This window comes from Phyllostomus hastatus, unplaced genomic scaffold, assembly GCF_019186645.2.
Source record: "Phyllostomus hastatus isolate PE091 unplaced genomic scaffold, TTU_PhHast_1.1 phas_contig_159, whole genome shotgun sequence".
NCBI classification, from domain to species: Eukaryota; Metazoa; Chordata; class Mammalia; order Chiroptera; family Phyllostomidae; genus Phyllostomus; species Phyllostomus hastatus.
In genome coordinates, this window is record NW_025333640.1 from 4,820,160 (window position 1) to 4,841,385 (window position 21,226).

Below are 21,226 nucleotides of genomic sequence, written 5' to 3' on the forward strand. Positions count from 1 at the left end.
CCTGGCCTGCTGGGCCCCACACGCCCACCACCACGCTGCCAGGAAGAGGACAGCCTCTTCCGTCTGCTTCCTTCACAGATGCGCCCCCCGTGCCCAGAACGGGGGCCGGTACACAGCACGTGCTCACACATGCTCAGACACGTGCACGTGGGGGACAGCCTGGTTTTCCTGTCTAAACCCAGTCCCATGACCACACGGGTGGGACAATCAGGGTCCCCTTGACCAAAGTCAATCCCCAAAGCCATAGGGATGGGGCAACCCATGTCATGGCCAAGTCCCAAGTCCGGGACCCAATCCTGCTTCAGGTTTTGAATTATTTCCTGTGCGGGGGAAGAAAGCAACAGAGCTGGGCCTTAAAAAGCCATTCACTCTCATGGGCCTGGGCCAGGGTCTGGGCCAGCGTCTGAGATCAAGGTGTTAGGGTATCAGGTGGCCCAAGGCTCCAGGGGAGGGTCCTTTCTGCCTCTCCCCATTTCTTGGGACTCCAGTGTCCCTGGGCTGGTGACCGTATCGCCCTGATGTACCACCCTGATCTCTGCCTTCACGTGGTAGCCTCCCTGTCTGCCTGTGTGTCTCCTCCTTTTATAAGGACATCTGTCCTTCGATTTGGGGCCCACCCTACTCCAGGGTGACCCCATCTTAACTCATATCTGCAAAGACTCTGTTTCAACTTAAGGTCCTACTCTGAGGTTCCGGGTGGACGTGAGTGCTGCGGGAAAATCATTCCCCCCACGACGGGTTTCTTCCTGGAATACGAATTTTTACCTGTCCCTGCAGCCGCAGGACCTGCAAGGGTGTTGAGTGGTGCTGACTCCACACCCTCCCTGCCCCCACCCCAGCCCCAGGAGACCCCCCGCCAGCCCTGACCACCACAGGACAAGGCCATGTTCTGAGCTGAGGCATTCAATAGGCATACTGGTTACCATTTAACCCTGTGACCCCCCAGTTGTCCTCTGGCCGCATGCAGCCAGGAGGGAAGAGAAGGGGCGGGCTGCATCCCGCCCTGTTTGTGCCCACCCGCTGGCCAGCACCCCCAGCTGCTCCTCTCGGCAGGCCTGGAGTGTACACCGAACGGTGACAGCTCTGTGATGGGGGACTGGGCAGTCACCAAAGGCCAGGGGGCACCCTTCATCTCACTACAGGTGGTGCTGGCTCTGGGGATCAGAAAACTTAGGGGGTTGAAGGGTCTTGGTGTCAGGTGGGGAAATTGGGGCACCAAGTGGGCTGAATGCTGGATCAGAGAGGGTGCACCCCTACCTAAGTCCACACAGCACGTGAGGGGAAGAGGGAATCAAGCAGGGCGGTGGGAGTCCCCCACACCTCAAGGCTCCCTGGGGTTACGTCAGCAGGCAAGGGCAGCTGACCTGCTCCTGTGCGGCCAGTGTGTACCACTGACCAGGGGACTTGACTTTCTGGCTAATGTTTAATGGGCCCTGCCTAGACCTCACGCTTCACAGGGTGGGGGAAGCCCATGGTGACAGGCACACAAGCCTCAAACACAGGCACACACGGAGGCTGGACATGCAGACGTGCTTGCAGACCCCCTGCACACAGCCACAGAAGACTGTCACCCCGTCACACACGGACATAAGGGGCACTCAAGGCACCCGAGTCAACACGCTGTGGGATACACAGGCCCCGCCAGCCCCAAGTGTGTCCGGACCCCAGGACACACTCAGCAACATTCCATGTAAGTTGGGGATTCGTCATGTGGCATGTCCGTATATACACGTGGGTCAGGGTGGGTCAGACACCAGGACGTAAGCAGGTGCTCAGGATGACAGACACACATAAAGATGCTGCAAATGGCCCCAGAACATACACACACATACACGTGACAGCCATGCACCAGCAGAAGCGTGGGTTACCCACACACAGGGTCTCAAGTGCCCCCGGGGCCCCGGCTCTGGTGAACACAGACTCCAGCACTCACGAGGCCCTGGGAAGACAGGACATCCCCAGCCCACGGAGCCACGCACCACCGCCACCCCCCCAACACACACACACTTACACACCCACAGCAGCAGGTGGGCCCCCACGTGGCTCACTCACCCACGCCCATCCCCTGATGGGGTGCCCAGCGAGGGCACTCTGCCTGCCAGGTACCACTCCCTCCACCGGCCGCGTGTGTTATTAGAGAGCGTGGGGCGTGGCTGGGCACTTGGCAGCGGCCACCAGGGTGGGGAGTTGGCGGTGGGCGTGGGGCCAGGCCACAGCGGCAGTGACCCCATGGTGGTGACCCTGCGGCTGAGTGACAGCATAGGGGCCAGATAAGGTTCTTCCGGCTGAGTCAGTGCGGTTCCCAGGGCTGGCACGGGCAGGGGCATGGTGCCAGCAGCTGGCGGGCATGCACCCTCCCCGCGCCTGCCACGGCCCAGCTGGCTCTGAGCCAACAGCCACAGCAGCTTTGATGAGGCAGGCGCTGCCCTAGGCGGGGAGCGCTGGGTTCCCCAGGGGCTTCCCAATACCCCTCCCTGTCTCTTCGCACAGGGCCCAGGGCTCCTGGTGCCTCCAGAAGGCTCCTGGTGCCCAGCCGGCTTCCAGGATCCATGGGGCCTGGCCCCTGGCCCACCCTGTCTGGAGCACATCAGATGAACGTGAATTAGAACCCAGTGTCTGACCTGGCCCTTTCCCACGCTGTGCCCTCTCCCCAGAATACTCTCCCCCACTGAAAAACATTCTAACTCATCCTCTCCCCCTGCACCCAAAGGCCTACTGTGGTGCTGATTTCTCACTCCTGCTCGGTTCGTGGACCCCAGAAGGGTCCTCCCAGCATCTCTCGCTCTCCCTAGCTCCAAATCCTGCCAAGGCCCCCTTGAGCCCACCTCTGCTTTGCCCTAATGTTCTGCCCACCCCTTCCCTTCCCTTTTACACTCCAGCCACACTATTCCAAGAAGCAGGCCCTACCCTTCTCTGTCCATCTGGCAAACTTTTACATGCCCTGAGAAGCCCCTTCCTCTGGGCAGCCTTCCCTTCAATCCTCTTCTAGCCCAGCCCAACCCCCACAGGGATGGGAGTTCCTGGGTCCTGCCCTAGCACCCCCAGCCTGGAAGGCTCCCAGCAGGACCCAGACAATGCCTGCCACCCCTCCCTGAGCCCCAGCAATTCCGGCTCCCCACCCCACCCCATCCTGCCCCCAAGCAGCTCTGAGGAGCCCAGAGATGTTCACTGCAATGTTGTTTACAACAGGGACACGGAGAAGACCGACACACTGGTGTCGGGCCCCACAGGGGACTCTGCACTGAGCTAACAAGAGCCAGGTGACTCGGAACGTTGTGACACACAGAGGCCGAGGGACGATGACGTGAAAACACCCACAAAAAAAAGGGTGCCCAGCACGGCGCTGGGTGGGACCATCCACACCTGGGAAAGGTCACGTTTCTGGGCAGAAGTGGGTAGAGACAGGCCTGGAAAAACCACAGCTGACGCAGGTTGGGGCAGGGGCTGCCGACCTGGGGCCTCAGTGGAACACTTCCGTGTTCTCCCCCGATGAGAACACTGTCTACTGTTACTTCTGGAATAAAAGATGGATTTAAAAATATATGTGAGTGTATCTTCCATAATTCAGAAACTCTAAATGAGCTGACAGGACCAGAAAAAGCACCCCTGGCCTCTTGCTGAGGATGCCTGAAACCCTCGGCTTCACCTCCCAGACCCTGAACCTGTGCCCAGGGCCACCACGCTGCAGAGGCGCATGACGACCCTGGAGTAAGTGAGCCCCGGGAGGCCCAGGGATGGGAGGGGCCAGACAGGGCCCACGGCAAGGATGCAGCAGCCTCTTGGGGATTGCTGGTGGCTATTTCTGTCCGAGTGCCCCCTGGGTCCACAGGCCCCTTTGTGAACCAACTGCCTCCATTTCAGCTGAAGGAAACTGAGGCTCAGTGAGGCCACCAGGCCTCCCCTAAGCCCCACAGCCAGTGGCCCCTGCCCCTCGCTGGTCCATCCACTCCCCAGGAACACTCTGGAGGTGCTGAGGCCAGTGCACCCTGGAATGCAATCCCAGCTCAGACACCGCCCCCAAGGCAAGTGCCTGGGCCACTCTGTGCCTTGGTTTCCCCATCTGCCCAACGGGGCAACGGCCGTCCCCCCGCCACCGACAGGCTCCAGAGGGCGCACGAGACACATGTAAAACATTCAGTCTGCTACCTGCATACAATTCAGTGGCAAATATTAGGTAAAACTGTCATTTATATGTCTCTGATCTCCTTTAAGAAGTTATGTGGTGAGCAGATGTTACCTTGGAAAGCAGGGGGAAATATCCCAACATTTAATGCAAATCAAAACCACAGAGAGCCCTGACTGGGTAGCTTGGTGGGTTGGAGCATCATCCCGTACACCAGAAGGTGGGGGGTTCCGTCCCTGGTTAGGGTACATACTGGGTTGCGGGTTCCTTCCCTATCAGGGCGCGTATGGGAGGCAACCAATCAACGTTTCTCTCTCTCCTCCTTCCTCTCTCTAAAAATGGATGAACACATCCTCAGGTGAGAATTTAAAATAAAAAAGTGAGACACCACACAATCCCCACCCGCACAGCTGGACCCAGTCATCATCACAGGTGCCGGTGAAGACGCGGAGAAACCGGAGCCTCCTGCACGGCAGCTGGGATGCAAAACGGGGCAGTGCCGTGAACAGCGCTCAGCAGCCCCCAAAACACTGAACACAGTCACCACCTGGACCAGAAATCCCACTCCGATGTGCACAGCAGAGAACCCGAAAACGCATGTTCACACAAAGCTGCGCGTGCATGTTCATGGCGGTAGCCTTCGAGGTGGCCAAAGGGTGGAATTGACTCACATGTCCGAACACGGAGGAACGGATACACACACTGGGCCATCACACACGCTGGGTGTCACTCGGCTGTGAATAAGAGTGACACACTGGTACTACGATGTGGATGGACCTGGAACACTATGCTTGGGGAGAGAAGCCAGGCACAGAAGACCACAGAGTGTGTGATTCCGTTTATGTAAAGCAGGCCAAGGGGAAGGAGTGGAGGAACGTGCTAAGGGGGATGGGGCTCATTTTGGGGGGATGAAAAAGTTCTAAAATTGACTGTGGTGATAAGTGCACAGCTTTGTGAATATACTAAAAAGCTAGTGAATTGCACACTTCAAGTGGGTGAATTCCACGCTACGCAAATTTTCTATCAATAAAGCTGTTTAAAAGTTCCAATGTTTATATGAGTTCTTGAGACGAAGGATTCAATTCCTTAAGCAGCTGAAGACCTGTGATGAAGAGTTTGCCAAAAGCCCTGGCCAGGTGACTCAGCTGGTTAGAGTGTTGTCCCCACACGCCAAGGTTGTGGGCGTGATCCCTGATCAGGGCACATACAGGAAGCAACCAATGAATGCGTCAACAAGTGGATCGACAAACTGATTTTTCTCTCTTTCTCCCCGTCCTCTCCTTTCTCCCTCTAAAATCAATCAATACATTCAATACATTTTTTAAAAGAAAAAAAAAGTCTACTGATTTAAAAACTCACAATGGGCCCTGGCTGATATAGCTCAGTGGATTGAGTGCCAGCCTGCGAACCAAAGGGTCACAGGTTCAATTCTCAGTCAGGGCACATGCCTGGGCTGCGGGTCAGGTCTCCAGTGGGAGGTGTGCAAGAAGCAACCACACATTGATGTTTCTCTCCCTCTTTCTCCCTTCCTTCCCCTCTCTGAAAATAAATGGATAAAATCTTTGAAAACTCATAGTGGCACTTCCTAGAGTCCAGGCATGGCCATGTGAGTGACAGGAAACCACCAGAAGCCACATCCGATGCCAGGAGGCTGAGATCCTAAGTGTTGCCCATTACATAACCTGATCCCCAGCCAGTGGCTCCAGGTGAGCTGACCTCCATCGGTGCACACTGCATGAGGAGGAGGGCCCACAGGGGGAGGTTCCAGGTTTTCCAGGAAAGATTCCGTGGTCACAAGCCCACTGCTCCCGGCCCCTCCCCAGCCTGCCTGCCCTCACACTTATAGCTGAGGGTGGAATTTCAAGGCTGTTGAGGGTTTGGGGGCAGAAGTCAGCTCCAGGCCCTGCCAAGACTCAGGAGGAAGAGGCAAGATGATGCCAAGTGGATGGCTAGCAGCTGGCTGCAGCATGCCAGGAAGGGGGTGGGGCAGCGCCAGAGTCAACATAGCCCTGCCACCTGCAAAGCTGACTAGGGCCAAGCCACTGTTGACACTGGCTGCACAGGTGCCTGGCCAGCTGAGTGGACAGGCAGCACCAGCAGCTGGACCTGCCACAAACTGGCAAGAATAAGCTCCCTGCCCTGGCTGGCATGGCTCAGTGGACTGAGCGCCTGCCTGTGAACCAAAAGGTCGTCAGTTCAAATCCAGGTCAGGGCAGATGTCTGGGTTGCGGCCCAGGTTCCCGACTGGGGACGTGTGACAGGCAACCGATCAATATGTCTCTCACACATCACTGTTTCTCTCCGTCGCTTTCTCCCTCCTTCCCTCCCTCCCCAAAGATAAACAAATAAACAAATGAAAAGGAGAAACTTGGGGCCCTCCCTTAAAAACAAAACAAAATGAAAAAAGAACAAGCTCCTAGCACCGCAGGGCAGGCCCGGCACCCCCGCTGACCCTGTAAAACACCGACCACACCCCACGTGCTGTCCGTGTACTTGCTCGCTGACCTTCTCCACTCACGACAGGGCAGACCTTGAAAATGACTGTATGACACTGGGGCTCCCTGACCCTCTGGCCTCAGTTTCCCCCCCTGAAAACAACTGTATGACCCTGGGTGTGACCATCATCAATTCCTAGATGAATGGGACAACAGCTCCCAAGGCCCTTTGTTCCTGACCCACAGGAAGGTCTCTGGTGTCAGGGCTTCCGACCCCTCTCCTCCACCTGGCCTGACTGCCGACACCCCGCCCGCATCTCCTGTCCGTGTTGGGGCCAGAGGAGCAGGGGTTCTGTCCATCTCTGACCCCCCCAGAGGCTGCACAGCCTCATCCCTCCTACCTGGCTGTGACCCTGTAAGGCAGGGGTGTCTGTCTGGCTTTGTCGCTCCCCAGCCTGGGGCTCCCCGAGTACTATGTTCAGGACAAACAGCAAATACTAGGCAAACAAATAAATGTGACTCGCCTACAACATGCCCGTCTGTGTTCTACTGAACCCAGAGGATGCCAGGGGCTCAGTCTGCAAAACCTCCCCCAACACTATGCCTTCATTTTCTCATCTGCAAAATGGGGTGAGTGGGTGCTTGGTAAGAGGTTTCTTCCCAAAGGGAGAGAAACTGAGGCAAGGAGCAGGGTGGGGCTGTCAGTCCTATATGCAGATTCAGGCTGGTGTCCACATGCAGGGGGTAGCCAGGACCACTCATGGGACATGGCTGGCTTCATCCTGAGGAGGCGACATCTGCTGGATTTCATTCCGCCAAAAGACACCACCATCCGTGGGCCAAAATGAGGCAGGAGGCAAGGCTGCCCCACCCAGCCACCTGGCAGCTCCCAGGAAGGCAAGGGGGCCAGGGAAGGGAGGCGGTTAACTCTCCCTCCCTTCCTGGAAGCTGGTGTGCCTCCCCAGCGGGTGCAGTCCCTCCCACTGGCTCCATCCCCGTCACTCCCACTAGAGCTCCTGGCTTGTCCCCATGGGTCCAATTCCCTGTTCTTTACTTCATCTGTGAGTTTTCTGATGGCTTGAACTGGTCTCTGAGAGCTGCCCGGTCCCAGCATCCTTTTCTCCAAGTGAGGCTGAGAGGGAGGCCACTGGCTTTGGATCCCCAGAGACCAGCATAGGGTGACTGGGCCTCACCCCCCACGAGGGTTCCACAACCTATCCAGGAGCCAACACCCAGAGGTCAGCCAGCCTGAGGCCACTCCTGTGTGCTGGCGTGTCCACAGCCTGGTGAAGCCCCAGCAAGGTCCCTTCCAGCCACTCCCAAAGGTCGGGGCAGGGCCCAGCTGGCTGAGGATGGAATGCAAGCCCCACCGGCCGCCCTGGCTGCCCCCCGGCCGCCATCTGGTTTCCATCTGCCCAGCCCAGCTCGGCCAAACTTCAAAGGATGCCCCGCCCGGCCACTTCCTCTGCCCTGGCCCCGCTCTTGGGAAGGCACCAGAATGGCCTGCTTCCTCCCCGCCCCTCCAGAGCCCCAGGGTGCGCAGCCGTCCAACGTGGCCACCTCCTTCTCAATCAACAGCCTGGGCCTCAATAAACTGGACTCCACTCAAGAGACCAGACCAACAAGGCCTCTAAACCAACAAGGCCTCTAACCCCCACCCCCCACCCCCCCACCCCCGTCACCAGGCCACACCCACAACCCATGCGGAGCCAGTCCCCTTGCACAGCCTTTGCCTGGGCTGTTCCCTCCACTCTGAAATCCTCTCCTCACTCTGCTCCTCTTCTGCTTGTCCTTCTGGTGCAGGCACCAAGAGCTCCAGACTTCTCCTTCCTGGCTCAGGTCCCCCATATTCATGCATTTAACAGCCAGCCAGCCTACCCATGGGATCCCTCGCGCCCAGCTTGGCACCTGCAGGCAGGAGGCAAAAGCCATCCGGGCCAGCGGGAAGGGTCCCAGTAACAGCCAGGTGTGCCCCTGCTTCTATAGCCCTCATTCCGACACACAACCCACCTGCTTGAACTGCTCCTCGTACGTCCAGTCCCCATGGTCAGGAGGCTGTAGCTGGGGTGCGACATGGGCAGCTCCTCCGGGGTGGGCTGGGCCAGCCCCTGGGCGCTCCTGGCTGCCCAGCACCCGGGGCCCCCCATCACCGCCACGGAAGGCCTGGGGCAGCTGGGCCTTGTGGGGGAACAGGGCTGCAGGGCCCAGGCCAGCAGAGCTTGGGGGCCCGAGCCCCTCCTCGTCTTCATAGTCTTCCTCCTCCTCCTCCTCCTCGTCCTCCTCCCCCAAGTCTTCCTCCAGCTCTTCTTCCTCCTCTTCCTCTTCTTCCCATTTTGGCTTCCTGGGGTGGGCAGAGGGCAGAAGTCAGAGGAGAGGGCACCAGCTCATCCCTGCCCCGGGGTAAGTCCAGCTCCTCATTCCAGCCTGGTTTCCCCCTCTCCACACGGGAAGGCTGGGCCTCACCTGCCTCAGCTGCTGTGAGGGCCGGTAAGCGGGGCGTGGGCCCTACACCTTTTGGTCCCAATTAGCTGAGACCAGCTGTAGCTGCCCCTTTGACATAAACCCCAGGCCCCACCTAGAGCTAACTGGCTCTCCCTCTCCTCTCCCTTGTTGCACAGGCTACCCTGCTAAGCCTTGAAAACACCAAGCTGGTCCCTGCCTCAGGGCCTTTGCTCGGGCTGTTCCAGGCTCCTCAGCCTTTCCTAGGGACTATCAACACTTTGCTCATCATTCTAGAAAGTTAATCCTGGCCATAGCCACCCCCTTCCCCAGCACCCGTTTCATTTTCTTAGCAGCCCCAACACAGCCTGCAATCACCCTGCTTCTTTACCCCACTGGGTTCTCGCCAGCACCCAGCTCAGGGCCCACACTGGACCTCCATGGAATACAGACCCCAATGAGCCAACCAATCCCCACCTCATGCAGGCCCCACCCAACCCACCAACCTTTTCTGTCCCTGACATTGAATCTGCTGCAGCCTCACTGAGCCATGGTTTAAATTACGGTGCAACAGTGTGGTGATTGTGGTGGGGAGGGGAGTATAAGGGCACTAAATGGTAATGGGGAAAAAATACAATATAAATAAATGAAAAGTAAAATACAAGCTTGAAAAAAATTAAGATGCCAAGGACACTGCAAACACTGATCCTCGGCCACACCTGTGGCAATGGACACATCGCACACGTTCAGTAGCCACTTAGGACTTGTGGCATCCACACTGGACAGCCCACTTGGAGGACAACACCTCCAGTGCCATCCAGAAAGTCCAAAGGGTGGCACTTCCCTGGGGGGTTTTGTCCTGCCCTCACAGCTCTGCTCCAAGACCCAGACACCATTCAGTGTGTGAAGACTGCAGACCCTCACTCACAGGCAGTCATCAGAGCCCACATCCTCAAAGTGCCCGTCGCCTTCGGCATGTCCTGGCGCCTCTCTGCCTCGGCCTGGTGAGGCTGGTTCCCTCTCCTGTGCAGTGTCGTCCTCCTCTGAGCCAGGGGGCCCATCCTCAGAGCCACAGGGACTCGGTGCAGGTCCAAGGCCTGCAGCAGCAGCCCGCATGGCAGCCAATGCAGCCATCTGTGCCTGCTGCATTCGGGTGTTCTCGGGGTCTCTGTCCTCGTCCAATACAGCCCTGGAGAGGGCTGGGGGACCAGCAGGGGCCTCGGCCAGCAGCGGCTGCCGGGACTCCAGCTCCTGGCGTGCTCGCTGCTGCCGCTGCAGGAGTGTCTCCATCACAGCCTGTAGCTTCATGGCCCTGCGGGCTGGGCCACCCCGGGCACCAGGGGTGGGTGGCAGGGGTGGCCCCTTCGGGGAGGGGGCCCGGCCGCACTGCAGTGTGGGGGCCGAGGGGGAGCTGGGACAGTGCAGGGTGGCGGGGGGCAGGGGCCGCTTGGCTCAGACTGAAGGCTGATGGGGCATGCCAACAGGTGGCACCTCCTTCTCACGCTGGGCACGGAGAGGCAGCAGCTGGTGTCCAGCTCATTAGTGTGTTTGCAGAAACCTGAGGGCAGCAAGAGAGACTGTCAAATCACACTGGGTTCCTTAGTGCCGTGCTCCCCACTGAGGTTGGATCGCAAAGGCTTCTGGGAAAATCTCTCCCATTCACTCCCATCAGGGTGCAAACCTGGGGGCCTCCCTGGAGGCAGAGAAGCACACTCTTATCCATCCTCCCTCTCTGCCCTCCAGTGGGCTGGGAAGCAGGGTTACCTAGCACTGGGCTCCCAAGGATCTTGAGGCAGCCCCACAAAGAAATATGCAGTTGCCGACTTCATTGTGGGTTATTGCTCCATAAACAGAGCAGGGGGAAACAGGACATTTCTGGCCTCTGATTGGCTACAGCTGGCTGCCAGGCACCAGAATGCAGGTGGGTTCTGGGTTCTGATTCCAGGTTCTAGGTGCTGCTGCTGCCCAGCCGAGAGGGCTCCAGGTACCCCACTCTCTCACAGGCTAACAGAGAAAATGGCTAGTCTAGACTGAGTGCTTGCTATATATGGTCCCTGAGCTAACCCTTCCCTGCTCATGCTTTCAGCCCTAAGCTTCAGCTCCTCTGGAACTCAGTTTCCCCATATGCAAAGTGGTACCCTAACTGCACCCACCTCACTGTGCTCAGGCAGAGATGAAGTGAGTTTATGATGGTGAAGACAAGTACAAAACAGACACCACTTTACGTCAGTGGTAAGAAAGTAGGCACTAGATTGCCCACATTTTATGGATGAGGGAAACTGAGGCTCAGAGATGTTCTGTTAAGTGGAGTCTGGGTGCCATCAGAACCTCCCACACTGCCCCCGTGTGCTCTCTGCAGGGGACTTCCTGTGCTCTTTGGGACCCCAAGTAGAACCAATGTCCCGGAATGTAATGCACTCCGTCCCTAGCCTGGGTTCCCCCTTCAGTTCACCACTAACCTTAATTGCTAGGGCCTCCAGTGGCCTTGGAGAGGGATGTCCCAGAACCTGGCACAGCCAGGCTCCACCAGGACAGGAGGATTCAGGTCTCACCCCAGCCCCCCACCCCTGGGCCACACCCACCCCCACCCAAGTGACCAATAAAACAAATGGGCAGAACTCAACAGGCCTGGTGGTGATACCCCAGATACCACAGGGATAGTGGGGAGGGCAGGAGGGTCCGGGAGGCTGCCCCTAACACAGCAAATGAACCCCCAAAGGCTCTTAACCTGCTCCTGGGGCAGAAGGATCTCACACAGGAGGAGCCAGTGGGTCTGAGGGGCCAGAGGCTCCTGGTTCTAGCTGACCCGGGGTCACCACTATGGTGACCTGCTAAAAGGAACCTGACCCCACCAAGGACACTTGCAGTGTAGTCCTCCCCAACTTCAGTCTTGGGAGGGACCCTACAGAGTCACAGTGAGCCCAGTGGACTTCCACCTCCGCCAGGCTAGCCACTCTTTCTTTACCCAGGAAGCCCCAGGGGGCCTGGGTAAAAGGGCAATGGGGGGGAACAAGTGAGTGGTCCCTGTAAAAAGTGGGAAGGGACACACCCTTAAAGGACCTCAGTATCCAGCAGGGCTCTCTGGGCACAAAGACCCTATTAAAGGCCACAGTGCTGGAGAGTGACCAGCACAGCAAAGCAACACCCAGACCCTTCCCCCCCCACTGATGGTCACCCCCCACCAGCTCCAAGAAGTGCTGAGGGGACGTTTTCCACCCGTTCACCCAGTGTCTAGGGCCCACTGCCCCTCATTCACCTTTGACAACCTCAACACAAGCCCCCTCCCACGGAAACACTCCAGGCAATGCCTTTCACCGCTTTGTGAGGGGGGGGCATAAGGAAAAGGCCAGAGGAAGCTACTCTCCCCCCATGCTGCCCCTGCCTGGCCTGCTGGGTTTAATGACCCTTCCGGGTCAGCCCGTGGGGGAGGGGAGCAGGGCAGGCCTCCAGGCGGGGTCTGGAGGGGGCAGGTGGGAATCCGGGAGCTCCCTTGGGTTGGGCCTGGGCCCCCTCAGGGCTGCCATTAACCCTGAACTGGCAGCACCCACCCCCACCCCTCCCCCCAGGAGCCCTTTGTCCTCGGCCCCTACTCCCACTTTATGACAGCCCCATGGGAAAGCATTCCCAGGCAGGAACCTGGCAGGGGTGGGGGGTGCTGGGTGGTCGTTAGGACCTGGCTGGCGGGTGGTGAGGAGGGATCGGGCCACACCCTCCCCTTAATGCCTCTAGGAGAGAGAGGTCACCCGCTCAGGCCTGGCCAGGGCCTTGCAAAACACAGTTATTTAAAGAGTTGTGCAAGGCTGGGGCCCGCGGGTGGCGAAAGCGGGCCCTCACTCCACAGAGGGAAGAGGAGGGGGAGGGTGGGGCAGCAAGCTGGGCAGGGGGCTAGGAGGGATGGGAGGGGGCTAGGAGGCTGGGAAGGGGGCGGCCTGGAGGAAGTGAGAGAAACACTGAAGAAGAAATAAGACGACGAAAACCCCAGTCCCGGTTTCAAACGCTTCTTGGAAAGCGGCCGATTTGCATGGTGGGTGGGGGGGGCAACCCTCGGTCCGGGAGACTGAAAAACGGAAGATTATTGACAAACGCGCAGCCCGGGTCAGACACCAAACGTTGGAATTGACAAACGCTCGCTCCTCGCGCTTCCTGCGCCCGCTTTGTGTCTGGGGGGCACTAAACGGGGGAGGGGGCTTTCCCCGGGGATCTCCACCAGAGAGCCAGGTCCCTGGCCGAACCCACCCTCTAGTGCGGGCACCGCGTAGTCCCCTCCAGGGGGCCCTTTCTGCCCGAGGGCCGACACTTTATAAATAAACTGTCCAGGCAGGGTAGGGTCACTAGGGAATTGCCCTCCCCACTAGGGCTCCCACTCCCCTCAGAACTCCAGAATAAAACACCAGATTCCGGGGAGAAAAAAAAATGAACGAAGAACTCGGAGCGCAGCCCCCAGCGCGCGCCCAGAGACCATTTCCTTCCGCTAGAGGGGGAGCGCAGTTGCGACCCCCGATCCACCCCGCGCGCGCACGCACACGCGGGCGCGCCCCTATGCCACACGGTAGGGGGTGAGGTCAACAAGGGGTGCAGAGAAAACCACCCAACTCCGACCCACTAGGGTCGCCTTCACGGAGTGGGACCACCACCCACATCCCTGCCCAACTTCGGGAACCCCATCACCGTGAACCGAAACCCACGATTTAAAAGGCCAGCGTCCGCACCCGAGCCTCACCGCGCGGGGCCCGCTCCCCCGGCGCATGCCCCACGCCTGGCGTCCGGCCCTGCCCCGGCCGCGCTTGGCCTCCGGCCCGGGCCGCAAGCTGAGAGCTGCTGGCTCCCGGCCGCCGCCGTGTTTGCGCCGCGCGCGGACTCACCTAGCAGCCGGCCCAGTCCGCGTCTACACCCCCATCGGACCGGATTGGTAAAAGTCTCCCTGCGCGCGGCCTCCCCCGCCCCTCCCCTCCCCCCCACCGGCGCGCTCACCGCCGGGAAGACAAATCACCGGGTGACAAATCGCTCTCAGATGCAAATACCTCGCGGGTGATTCAGCGCCGCGGCCTGAGACGCGGGGAGGGGTCTCGCGAGGCCCCCTCCCCCTTCCCCGGACGGTCCTGGTCCTCCCCGCGCTTGGTCGGACCACGCACGACCAGCCCTGGGGTGTTGGGGAGGGAAAGGAGAGTGGACGGAAATTCTCGGGTCGCGGCCCCTTTAAAAAATAATACATAATAAAAGTAAGGGGAACACCGACGCGGGAGGCCCCGCCCCCTGCCTAGGGACGGTGGGCAAAGTGCGTACCGCCTCCGAGAGCGCACAGGGCACACAGCGCTGAGGACGCGGGTGGAGTTGGGAGCGTCCGAAGTGTGGGGGAGGAGGAATAAATTGGGGCGACCAGATCGGCGTCGGAGAGCTCCTCCGCATCTTACAGAGCACCCGGGGTGGATCTACCAAGCTCGCAATTGCCCTTCTGTCCCCTGAGCGTCCCGGTGCGAGTGACCTGCCCCCCCAACCCCAGCTGAGCCTCGGTTTTCACGTCTGTAAAATGGGGATTCGAAACCCGGGGAAGAACTGAGCTATAGTAACGAGAAATGAGAGCGGGGCGGGGCCGGAGAGAGAAGCCCGAGTCTAGCCAGGGGCCGTCGCACGTTAGGGAGGAGTCCTGGAGGGGGAACGGCTGCCCAGCGGGGAGCGAAGCCCCGCTAATGAGTTGCTACCTTCTGTGCTGGATCCGGGGTGGGGGTGAAGGGGCTCGTCGCGAAATCGAGGCGACCCCTAGCCCCGACTGTCAGCACCTCTTAAGAACCTGACAACCCACCTAGGAGAAGATCCTCGTCTTAGTAATAATTTTAATAATTTTCGTATTCTGAATGCTTAGGTTCCTGGCCACGTGCCCAAGGCAATATTCAACCCTCACATCTTTAGGTGGTGGAGACTCTAAATGTCCCCATTTGGAAGAGCCGGAAACTGAGGAACAGAGTAGGGTTGGGAAAGGTGGGATGGGGATGTGGGCTCAGCCTGAGGGAGTTGCACCCTTCAGCCCAGGTAAGTGGGAGATTAGGGGCGAACAGGGGCCACCCAGGGGGCCCTACTTCTCAAGGGTCCCCACCGGGTGCGATTCGGCTCTCTCATCTTGAATTTTGGGGTGGGGTCTTGTGCAGTCCATTGCTTCTCCTAAAGTACACTACATTGCCATCTTTTTGGGATCATCCCTCCACGTCGCCCGCCCCCCAAATTGTAGAGTTGCCTGTAGTCTAATTGCAGCAGGTGGCAGTGAAGCCTCCACCTTTTAGGCTTTTAAACACCCAGCCCCAGCTGTTGCCCCACCCCCACCCCAGGTGCCTGGGGAGGGGTAATTTAGAGACCCAGCTAAGCCTCTCTCTCTCTCTTCCTCTTTCTCCTCACACATTTTATTCTATCTAAAGTTAGGTATTTTAGTTATGAGATGGAGAAAATCATCACATTAAAATGGCGACATTTCTGAAAAATAGGTTTCACATTTATGTGATCGGAGATCGACTTCCCATATACCCCCAAAACACCTCCACCAGTCCAGAGCTACAGACCACGTCACTCCGCAGCCATGGCTAACATGTGGTGCCGGTGCAGGGAGAGGGTCCTGCAAAGGGAGAGGGTCCTGGGCCCCCAGCCCAGTCTCCGAAGTGGAAGGAAGCCCCCTCCACACCCAGAAAGAGCCAAGCAGATCAGAATGGACCCCTGTCTCATGCCAGGCAGGTACATGGGCCTCCTTTTGCCTCAGTTTCCCCTTCTGTAGAATGGATCAATATTAATTCATTCCTCACACGGTAGTTTTGAAGACTACATTTCCTCTGTTATATGGGAAGGGGGCAGGGTAGGGGGTCCTCTGAGGGCAAGAAGGGTGCTGCCCTCTCCCAGCACCCTTAGTCCTAGTCCATACCTAGCTAGATGCAGCTTCCCCAGAGGTGCCCTGCCCAGGAGGGTCAGTGACTGCAAGATTCCCAGCTGTCTCCCATGAGGGGGTCCTATTTTTAGCCCAGGGAAGGAACTGGGAAGCGATACAGACTTGCTGGCTCTGCTGCAGGTGGACAGCAGCTCCAGGTTCTCTCTGGGTCATGGCTGTGTGATTTTAGGTTAATCCAGACACCCGTCTGATCTCTGTTTCTCAAGATGGAAATTAGGTACAGCAACCCCAGTTTCATAAGGTTTCTTAGCCCGACCATCTTGTGGGACCCCTAGTGCTTTGAAGAGCCCCGCCCCACAAAGGAACAGCCTGGTCGTCCCCCAGGTCCTTAGCCCATCATTCAACTGCTCTCCAGTGAAGGAGGGGTAGGTATCCTCTTTAAAAACACCCAACTCTCCAAACTGCCTCCCTTTCCACATTATTCCTACTCAAATATATGTATTCCCACTTCCCAGCCTTTGCACTAGCCATTCCCCAGCCTGGAGTGCCCTTGCCACATCACCCCATGACCTGTGCCTTGCCTTCTCCGGATTCAGCGGGAACTTCAGCTCCTTGGAGGGTCTTTCCTGATCCTGTCGCACTGTCAGGTGTGCCCTATCACCTCATCACATCACTCTTTTAATCTTCATCCAGGTACTTGTATTTCAAAACAGCTGTATTTATTGAACGGACTCAGCCTTGTCCCCTGCTGTGTCTCCAGCCCTGAGGCCGAGCCTGCCATGTAGTAGGTGCTCAATAAATGTTGGCTGACTGAATGAATTCGTGTTCCCTCTCTTCCTCTCACATCCTACATGGTGTTTTGGTGTCTGTCTACACAGAGGTGGAGTGCAAATTGAAGTATTCACCATATCCATGTATTAAAAAAAAAAACACGTGGAGTGGGGCTGTGGGGCCCAACTCCGTACCCCCCCCACCTGCCGTCATTCACACGTGGCTTCAGGTTGCCTTGTCGTATCAGGCAGGACCCACAAACGTGTAATTTTAACTTCTTTTAAAATAAGAAAAAATGAATATAATAATCAGGAATACATAGTAATGAATTCTGCCTAAAGTACATTCATCTTTATTTTTAAAAAATTCTATTTACTTATTTTTAGAGAGAGGGGAAGAGAAAGGGAAAGAGGGAGAGAGACATTAATGTGCAACAGGAACATCAGTTGCCTTTCGCACGCTGCCACCGCCGGGACGCCAGCAGCCCAGGATGTGCCCCAATCCCGATGTGCTGAACCCGCGACCCCTTCGCCTGAAGGACACTCAATCCACTGAGCCGCACCAATTAGGGTTATATTCGTTGTTATACTAACACAGCTGTAAAATGTAATTTTAAAAATATGTTTTCATAAAAGGGGTCCATGAAACAAAAGTTCCTGAGACCAGGGCAAGAAATAGTGTGGCTCTGCTTGACCTATTTTGCAGCGAGGAAACTCTCTCAGCGTAGGGGCGGGGGCGTCCAGGTTGGGGTACTCGTAAGTGATATTTCCCTAGAGGCGGGGGACTCCTTGCCCAGGGCAGGGGGCGGAGGTGATCAAGCCGGGAAGCTAGGAATTTCTATGGGGTGCGCGCGCCATCTGCCGGGAACCTGCGGAGCTGCAGCCGCAGGGCGGGACCAGAGTCGTCGCACCGCGGCTCCCACTGGAGGCCGCTAGGTGACGCCATCTCACGTGAAAACCAGTTTCCTGGATCAGACGGGGGAGACTGAGGCCCGCATAGTTTTTTCTCCTCTGTAGCGCCATCTGAATGCTCTAAGGTGGGGTTGCTAGATAAAATATAACACTGGCAAATTTAAATTTCATATAAACGAATAATTTTAGATATATCCTAAGTATTGAATGGATTTTTTTTCATTTTTTATCTGAAAAGAAAATTAACCCTTCTTCCTACCCACCCAGACCCCTAGGGCTTTCCCCATATGGTGGCCCTGGGGCCCATACCCAGGTGGGTTGTACTGCCATATGCCTGGCCCTGGCAGACCAAAATATTGGAATAGTCACAATAATGAAATAATAAATTGAAAGCAATCTCCACATATCTTGGACCATGTCTCTCCCTGCTGAGAAGCTTTACATGGTGCCCGTCAACCTGGAAAACAACCTGACTCATCCCCGCTGTTGGCAAGATTTCCCCCTTCTCAACTTCTCCGTGTCTCCTCCTCAGGGATTGGGGTCCCTGGTCTTGAATGTCCCTGGTCTTGTGCAGCTCACGCCCTAAAGTACATAGCATTGCTGTCTTCTCAAGGTCATTCCCCCAAATCGTCCCCCAGATTTCGGAGCCATTGTCCGGGGGAGTCCCAAGGACAGGAGACAGGTCCTGGTGAGCTGCCCCCATCACACCAGGGCCCAAGTCCTATCTGCCCCTTTTGGGATCCCAGCCCCTAGCCCCAGGGTTAGCTGGGGTCTAATGACAGCAAGGAGCAGAGAGGCCTCCACCTTTAAGCTATTAAACACCCAGGCCCAGCTGTTGCCCCCCACCCCAGAGTTAGGAACCTGGGGAAGGGTTGTTCAGAGACTCAGCTGAGCTGGGGAGGGAGGCCACCCATAAAGGGCCAGGCCCCAGCTCAGTCTCCAAAATGCAGGGAAGCCCCCTCCACACCCAGAAACTGCCAAACAGATCAGAATGCACACCCACCCCACCCCAGGCAGGTGCATGGGCCTCCCTGTGTCTCAGTTTCCCCCTCTGTAGAATGGGTCAATATTAATCCATTCCTCACACAATAGTTTTGGGAACTACATTTCTCTCTGTTATGCGGGAAGGAGGCAGGGTGGGGGGGGTCCCCTCCTCATTCCCCTCCAGCCCACCTGCCTCTAGTGATTTCTCAAATCCATCTAATATATCCTGCGCCAGAGCCTTTGCACTGTCTTGTGCCCTCCATCTGGTGTGCTCTTCCCCCACCTCTGTGTTCAGTTCACATTTCCTGGACACACCTCTTCCAGGAAGCCTTCCTGGACTCCCCCCCCCCAAGGTCAGGTTTCCAGTTATTCACAGTGCACACATTTCCCCTTCTTAACCCCTTTTACTACTGTGACACTGCATCTCTCTAGGTAGTTTGCCACTTACTGGCCCCATCACCCACTAGACGGGGGGTTCCATACTGGTGCAGGCAGGGGCTGCTCATTGCTTCTGTGTGACCCAGCCCCTACCACAGAGCCTAGCATACAGAAGGGTCTCTGAAACCAGTGTCCAGCTGAACGGATGTGAAAATAAACAAAGAGCACACCATGCATCTGCAGTTTTAAAATGATTCCCCTTTCTGAATGTTCCTTCCCTTTAATTTCATTTTTTAAAACTTTTTGTTTCAAGATGATTGTAGAATGCGTAGAGAGCTCCCTCATACCCTCACCAAGCTTCCCCTATGAGTAACATCTTACAAAACAGTAGTACGATATTGCAATCAGGATATCGACATTGATGCAATCCAGCCATCCTCTTTGATTTCTCCATTTTACTTGTACTGGTGTGTGTGTGTGTGTGTGTATTTGTCACCATCACTTTATCACCTGCGTAAGTTTGTGAACCCACCACCACAGTCCAGGGACAGACCAATCCATCAAAAAGGTCCCTCGGGTCACCCACCCACCTTTCTCTCCTCACCATCACCCTTCACCCAGGCTACCTTGAATGTGTTCTTCATTCCTGTAGCTTTGCCACCTCCAGGATGTTAAGAGCTCAAATCACACATCATGAACTTCTGGGGATAACCCTTCCCACTCAGTGTCCTGCCTGCAGATCCATCCGAGACGTTCTTGTGTCTGTAGTGTGTGCACAACTCTTCCCTCCTGAGTTGTAGCCTGTGGTGCGGCTGGCCCGCAGCCTGTCACCCCATACCCTGGTGGAGGGCGTCTGGTTGGTTCCACGTTGGGGCTTTTGCAAATACAGCTGCTACGAACACATATGTACAGGTTTTTGCATGAACTGAAGTTTTCATTTCTCTGAGATAGGTGCCCAAGAGTCCATCCCGCTTAAATTATTATTATTGTAATTGTTCACCCGAGGATGCATCCATTGATTTTAGAGAGAGAGGAAAAGAGAGAGAGAAAGAGAGAACCATCGATGTGAGAAACATCGATCTGCTACCTCCTATACACACCCCTACTGGGGATCAAACCCACAACCTAGATAGGTGCCCTTACCAAGAATCGAACCTGCAACCTTTTGGTGTACAGGATGACACTTCAACCAACTGATACACCCGGCCAAGTCCCTCTTAAATTAATTTTTAAATTCTTTTTTCACAGAGAAACCCTGCCACTCGCACATACTTCTTTTTTTGAATCCCCACAACACATCTGCTTATTCATTCCACAAATATTTATTCAGCTTTACTGTACACTGGGCTCTGGGTATGCCTGAGAGACCAAGTGAGGCATGCACCCAGAAGGCACCATGTCAGGCTGTTAGAGCTGTGATGTTCCCATCACAGGTGGAATGCCTGACCCATCCTGGAGGGAGTTGGGAGGACTTCCCAGGAGGGGAGGCAGCTGGCCGGAGACGTGATGTGTGCGAGAGGGTACACCTGGCACAACAGAGGAAATTGCATGTGTAAAGGCCCCCGATGCAAGAAGAATGGCAGCAGTTCAGGGAGCCACGGGAAGATAGTGACTGGGGGGAAGTGGGAGGTGGGCAGAGCCCATGAGCAAAAAGAATTTCACCCTCATATCCAGCCCATTCTGGAGGCTGGGTCTTGAAAACCAGAACAAACAAGCTTTAGGCTGATGTCAAAATGGCATAACGTTCCAGACTCGGTCTCACACGCGTATCTCTGCAAACCTGGGTTGTTTGGAGAGCCATGTCCCCATATAATCTGGGGCCCTCTGAGGTTCGGGCAGCTCTCCGGTGCCACGAAGCCTTCGGCCTGCAGGGCTGTTGGGGAGACTGCACTATGCCCCCCAGCAGGTACTTGCAGCCCCACCTGCCAGGAGGTGGGGTTCCCACCCCACCTTGTGAAATCTGGTGGGACTCTGACATCTCAGTGTGGAAAAGCGACATTTTAGCATTTCCAAGCCCACACCTCGGGAGATGTGTAGTTTTCACCTTTTCTCAGTAGTTTCTACAAATGAATGTCTGATTTTCCCGACCACCAAGAGTGGGGAGGCCCAGTGGCCCTCAGAGGAGCACTCAGCTACTGGCTGCTAGAGCAAAGCCTTCTCCTAACTGACTTCCGGTGCCAGCCAACACCACATGGTCACAGCACCGCCAGGCTGAGTCCCATTGCCCCTTGGAACAGTAAGAGATAAAAACGGCTGCTGTTCTAAGTCACTCTGTTGGGCCAGTTTGTTACACAGGGACCAGTCCTGCATCTTGTATGGC

At 56.6% G+C, this 21,226-nt stretch overlaps 1 protein-coding gene across 6 annotated transcripts in view; it reads right to left on the bottom strand.

Moving 5' to 3' along the window:
- The window catches only part of ARID3A (AT-rich interaction domain 3A), a 36,133-nt gene extending 21,953 nt beyond the window's left edge, over nt 1-14,180 (bottom strand). The window contains exons 1-3 of one of the 6 annotated variants that reach the window (XM_045831498.1): nt 14,019-14,180; nt 9,926-10,555; nt 8,569-8,899 (exon numbers count right to left, since the gene is read on the bottom strand). In XM_045831498.1, coding sequence (XP_045687454.1) covers nt 8,569-8,899; nt 9,926-10,305 — 711 coding nt within the window. In that variant the 5' untranslated portion in view covers nt 10,306-10,555; nt 14,019-14,180. Of the gene's footprint in view, nt 1-8,568; nt 8,900-9,925; nt 10,556-13,682; nt 13,827-13,859; nt 13,937-13,968 lie in introns of those variants that run through there. The other 5 variants (XM_045831499.1, XM_045831500.1, XM_045831502.1 and 2 more) reach the window with 5 other exon arrangements.
- Nucleotides 14,181-21,226: the final 7,046 nt, after the last annotated feature.